Source organism: Mustela nigripes, chromosome 13, assembly GCF_022355385.1.
Source record: "Mustela nigripes isolate SB6536 chromosome 13, MUSNIG.SB6536, whole genome shotgun sequence".
NCBI lineage: Eukaryota > Metazoa > Chordata > Mammalia > Carnivora > Mustelidae > Mustela > Mustela nigripes.
In genome coordinates this window covers 68043047-68049137 of record NC_081569.1, presented here as the reverse complement: position 1 = coordinate 68049137, position 6091 = coordinate 68043047, and the positions used below count along the sequence as shown (strand labels likewise).

Genomic DNA, 6091 nt, shown 5'->3' with positions numbered 1-6091 from the left:
TTTATTTATTTGACAGAGAGAGATCACAAGTAGATGGAGAGGCAGGCAGAGAGAGAGAGAGAGAGAGAGAGAGAGGGAAGCAGGCTCCCTACTGAGTAAAGAGCCTGATGCAGGACTAGATCCCAGGACCCTGAGATCATGACCTGAGCTGAAGGCAGTGGCTTAACCCACTGAGCTACCCAGGCGCCCCTAAAGATTTTTTTTAAAGATTTTATTTATTTTTAAAGATTTTTTTTAAAGATTTTATTTATTTATCTGACAAGGAGATCACAAGTAGGCAGAGAGGCAGGCAGAGAGAGAGGGGAAAGCAGGCTCCCTGCTGAGTAGGGAGCCCAATGTGGGGCTCGATCCCAGGACCCCGAGATCATGACCTGAGCTGAAGGCAGAGGCTTTAACCCACTGAGCCACCCAGGCGCCCCTAGTTTGGTTAATTTTTTTCTTTTGTTTTTCTATATTATTTATTTTGCTGTATTCATTATTGTTTCCTTCCTTCTGCTTGGTTTGAATTTAGCTTCTCTATTTTTTCTAGTTTCTCAAAGTGGAAGTTTATGTTATTGATTTGAGATTCTTCTTTTTTTTTAATTTTTAAAGATTTTTTTTATCTAAAGATTCTAAAGATTTTATTTATTTATTTGACAGAGAGAGATCACAAGTAGATGGAGAGGCAGGCAGAGAGAGAGAGAGAGAGAGAGAGAGAAGGAAGCAGGCTCCCTGCTGAGCAGAGAGCCTGATGTGGGACTCGATCCCAGGACCCTGAGGCCATGACCTGAGCCGAAGGCAGCGGCTTTAACCCACTGAGTCACCCAGGCGCCCTGATCTTTTTTTCTAAGGGCAATGGGAAGTCATTGGAAGGTTTTGATCAGGGGTGTGACAGGATGCCATTTGTCTTTTATAAAGATGACTCTGATTCAGGATGGACCCTGGTCTATAGGTGGCTAAGGCTGGAGCAGAGAAACTTGTTATGAACAATGCAGGGAAAAGCACTCACTTATCGGCAAGCATTCCTAGAAACAACCAGATTCCTGGAGCTGTGGTGGTGGTGGGAGGGCTCATCTTGGGCAACACAGTTGGTAGAAAGTATTGGGGGGAGAAACAGAAGAGTTAGTGATGGATTATATTTAATATTTAAGGACTTATCCCTTTTCTAGCAGCACCTGGCTGCAGTTCTCCCATTTTCTTGTGCAGTTTCATCATTTTTAGTAACCAGTCCCTAGAAAAGCAGCAGGTGTCACAAAGTGTCAGTGGTCCTGTTTGTCAGACACATTCAGGAGTAGCTGTGCCATCAGCAGGTTGCTGCTTTTCCTGGAGGTGGCGGGAAGGAAATCATGGATCTGGGGCCACGACAGGGTAAAATAGGGATGGTTTTAGTCTTTTTAGACTCCGAGAGATTTGTAGTGGAGCAGTGGCAGTTGATGAATTTCCTTTGTATCCTCCTTTCTGGTAACTACTAAACTAGAAGCGTTGACTGTTCCTCTCTTCTGGTCTCTGTATGACCAACTTCTTCTTTATGTGTGTTCACTGCATCCTGCCACAGCCCTTCTTTGAGCAGGAAGTGAGTAAGTCATTTCCCTTTCAGCCTGAAAGAGCATGTGCCTACCCTCTCATGGGTTTGCAAAGGTTCCTGAGTTCATTTCTAACATCTGTCAGGTTTTAAATCTTTGAAATCATTTGCCCCTTTCTTTATTCTAAATCTTCTAATAGAGTTTACCGTAATTAGATCCTTCATAGGGAAAAATGGAAAGGTGATATTGACATTATTCTGGCTTTTTTGGTAAATACTTGGAGAAGACTCTACACAGAATGAGTGGAGGGAAATTTTTGAAGTGTGAACCTGGCAGCCTCTCTCCTGTGATTCAGCAGTGTTTCTCAGTGCTAGCTTTGGGAAGGAGTCAACTAATGACTCTTGAATAAAAAGCAGATACTGTAACTTCACCCCTGATATACTCTGATTTGTAGTGTTTGGGATGCATTCGAAAATTTGGCTCAATTTGCGACAACGTGGATGGAACTAGAGGGTATTATGCTTAGCGAAGTAAGTCAATCAGAGAAAGACAACTATCATATGATCTCCCTGATATGAGGAAGTGGAGATGTAATGTGGTGGGGGGGTTGAGGGTAAGAAAAGATAAGTGAAACAAGATGGGAGTTGGAGGGAGACAAACCATCAGAAACTCTTAATCTCACAAAACAAACTGAGGGTTGCTGGGGGGGGTGGAGAGAAGGTGGTGGGGTTATGGACATTGGGGAGGGTATGTGCTATGATGAGTGCTGTGAAGTGTGTAAACCTGGCGATTCACAGACCTGTACCCCTGGGGCTAAAAATACATTATATGTTTATAAAAAAGTAAATTAAAAAAATTTTGGCTCAATTTTAATGCCAAATTGAATGGCACACTTGAGCTTATCTTCTGTTGTTTCACATAGCATATAATACAAATAGATTACTTTTGTGTAGAGTTATTTTTATCCAGTTAAATTTAAACCTGGTAAGTGGAATCTGTTATGCATTATTGTGCCAATGACTCCTAGTCATCTAGATTTGACTAGGAAGAAGTTAAAAGGTAGAAGCTTGTGGTTAATGAACATTTTAAAAATATTAATGTTGTATACTTTTCTTGTTTCCTATGTAGGCCAACTGGTGAAACCTGGTGAAACATAAACAGATACAATAATGTTCTGCAGTAAAAAGAAATCACTTGGTAAGCTCTTCAGATGATAAAGTGAACATGACTTAATTTTTATTTTACTTTTAAAAATTTCATTTCATTTTATGGGCACCTGAGTGGCCCAGTGGGTTAAGCCTCTGTTTTTGGCTCAGGTCATGATCCCAGGGTACTGGGATTGAGCCCCGCATCGGGCTCTCTGCTCAGCAGGGAGCCTCCTTCCCCCTCTCTCTCTGCCTACCTCTCTGTCTACTTGTGATCTGTCTCTGTCAAATAAATAAATAAAAATAAAAACTAAAAAAAATTTCACCTCATTTTATTTTGTGAACATGTAATTTATATATATATATATATATATATATATATATATATATATATAAAACCCCACATAAATCTTAATTGTTCTGTTTGCATTTTGACAGTGGTATATACCGGTCTAATTACCATCCCAAAACAAGATATAGAACATTTCTATCACCCCGAAATTCTTGTCTGCCCTTTAAAAAATTATTTTTAATTGAAGTATAGTTGACATACAATATTAGTTTCAGTTGTATATCATAGTGAATTGATATTTATATATATTATGAAATGCTTATCATAAGTATAATTGACATCCATCATCATGCAAAGTTATTATATTATTGTAGTCACTATGCAAAACTTTATATTCTTGGACTTCTTCAAAGTTTGTACTTTTTAACCCTCTTCATCTGTTTTGCCCATCTCCTCATCCCCACTTCCCTTGGCAACCACCAGTTTGTTCTCTGTATTTATGAGTCTGTTTCTATTTTGCTTTGTTTATTCATTTGTTTTTTAAATTCCACATGTAAGTAAAATCATACAGTATTTGTCTTTGTCAGACTTATTTCACCAAACTAAGTACCTTCTAGGCCCACACCTGTTGTCAAAATTACAAGATTTCATTCTTTCTAATGGCTGAATAGTATTTCTGTGAGAGAGAGAGTGTGTGTGTAGCGTATCTTTATCCATTCATCTATTGGTGGACACTTAGGTTGCTTTCACCTTGGGTATGAGTAATACTGCAATAAACATAGGAATTTATGTATCTTTTTGAATTAGGGTTTTTGTTTTCTTGGGGTAAATAACCAGAGGTGGGATTGCTGGATTATATGGTATTTTTAATCTTTTGTGAAACCTCTGTACCATTTTTCACAGTGGTGGTACTAATTTACTTGCCCACAACCAATGCATGAGAGTTCCCTTTTCTCCATATCCTCACCAACACTTCTTATTTCTTGTCTTTTTGATTCTACCTACTCTGATGGTTGTAAGGTGATATCTCATTGTGGTTTTGATTTGCACTTCCCTGATGCTTAGTGATGTTGAGCATCTTGTCAAGTGTCTGTTGGCTGTCTGTATATATTCTTTGGAAAAATGTCTATTCAGGTCCTCTTCCTGTTTTTAATCTGATTTTTTTTTTTTATCTTGAGTAGTATGAGTTCTTTATATTAACCCCTTACCAGATACGTCATTTACAAATATCTTCTCCCATTCAGTAGGCTGTCTTTCTTTTTTCCTTCCTTCCTCCCTTCCTGCTTTTCTTTTCTCTTTCTTTTCTTTCTTCAAGATTAATTTAGAGCAAGCTGGGGTGGGGAGGGTTCGAGGGAGAGGAAGAGAGAAACTTTAGCAGATCTTGGGGCTCGATCTCACAACTCTGGTATCTGAGCCAAAACCAAGAGTCAGATGCTTAATAGCACCACGCAGGCATCCCTGTCTTTTCATTTTGTTAATGGTTTTCTTCACTGGGCAGAAGACTTTTAGTTTGATACAATCCCAATTGTATCAAATTGTTATCTGCAAATAGTGACAATTCTATTTCTTCCTTAACAATTTGGATGCATTTAATCTCTTTTCCTTATTTGATTGTTGTAACTAGGACTTCCAGTATTATGTTAAATAAAAGTGGCAAGAGTGGACATCTTTGTCTTGCTCCTGATCTTAGGGGAAACATTTTCAGCTTTTCACCACTAAGGATGATGTTAGCTCTGGGTTTGTTATACATGGCCTTTACCATGTTGAGATATGTGCCCTCTATACCCACTTTGTTGCAGTTTTTATCATGAATGAATGAAAAATTTTGTTGAATGCTTTCCATGCATTTGCATATGATCCTATGATATTTATCCTTCATTTTATTAATGTGGTGTGTTATAATGGTTGATTCGTGGATATGAATCATCTTTGCATTCCTGGAAGAATCTTCTAAGAACAAGGATATTCTGTATAAACACAATATTGTCACTATATTCTAGGAATATAACATTGATAAATCATAGTAGATTCCATTTTTCAATTCCTCAATTTGCCTGTAAAATATCTTATCTCTCAGAGCTGGTTTTTAATCTTGGTACAATGTCCAATAGATGTTCATACAGTCTGTTTGGCGTTTAATCTCTTTATTTTCTTTTAAATTTAGAACTGTTTTTCATTATATAGAATTTAGTAAAAGTCTAGTCCAACTGCTAAATAGATTTGGCACCAAAATTTAAAAAAGAATTTGCTTTGTAATAGGAAATGACTTTATTGACAGTGTTTGTATGAGGAATGCAACTTTCTGGTCTTCCTAATACAGAATTTCATTTTACAGATAACTAGTCATTGCTGTGTAAAGAAGCTAAAAGTTTTGGCCACATATGTGGGTCTATATCTGCTTTGTGACAGATTCTCAGAGAAAACTGACACACCATCAGCATCATCATGATAGGGAATGACTCATCTTTGGATTACATCAGTTCCTATAGATTCCGTCATAGACTGGGGAACTAGTATAACTTACTCATTTGCTATGCAGTCAGTCAACAAATATTTTAAGCCCCTGTGATATGCTAGGAAGTGCCAACCTTCAACCATGTAAAAATGTAGATTTTTACATTCCAATAAAATGTATGTATCCTCACACAATTGTTAAGTTTATAGTAACAATGATAACTTAAAAATAGTTTGCTAAACATTGCTACAAGTGCTGTATTTGTCAGGGGAACCCAGACTAGAGAACTTCTAAGCAGCCTGGGGTTGTTAGGGGGAAAAATCATGAAATGATATTTTACCTCAATGAGATATTGAATATCCTCAACAAATGTGTACTTCATTTATAAACTTCTACAACCTCATCAGGAAGCTTGGCCATAGGTGATACATATGAAAATACAACAAGCTGACCATGATGTTCTGGGGAAATAATAATTTTCTCCTGTATATGCTTTATTATTTGTTAATACCATATTCATATAAATCTCACATTCTTTAAGGTACAAAAAATTCCAGCTAATTGACCCAGATAGTTTAAACATTATAATTATGGTCTATGTTCTGTTTGCTTTTTTAAAATATTAATTCCAGTATAGTTAACATACAGTGTTATATTAGTTTCAGGTGTATGATACAGTGATTCAACAATTCTATAC

The 6091-nt window shown here is 37.2% G+C and overlaps 1 protein-coding gene across 3 annotated transcripts in view; it reads left to right on the top strand.

The window, feature by feature from the left end:
- Positions 1–6091, top strand: part of ATP8B4 (ATPase phospholipid transporting 8B4 (putative)) — a 255071-nt gene that overhangs the window by 22311 nt on the left and 226669 nt on the right. For all 3 annotated transcript variants that reach the window (XM_059372800.1, XM_059372801.1, XM_059372802.1), the window contains exon 2: positions 2631–2699. In XM_059372800.1, the coding sequence (XP_059228783.1) occupies positions 2672–2699 (28 nt within the window). In that variant the 5' untranslated portion in view covers positions 2631–2671. The remainder of the gene's footprint in view (positions 1–2630; positions 2700–6091) is intronic.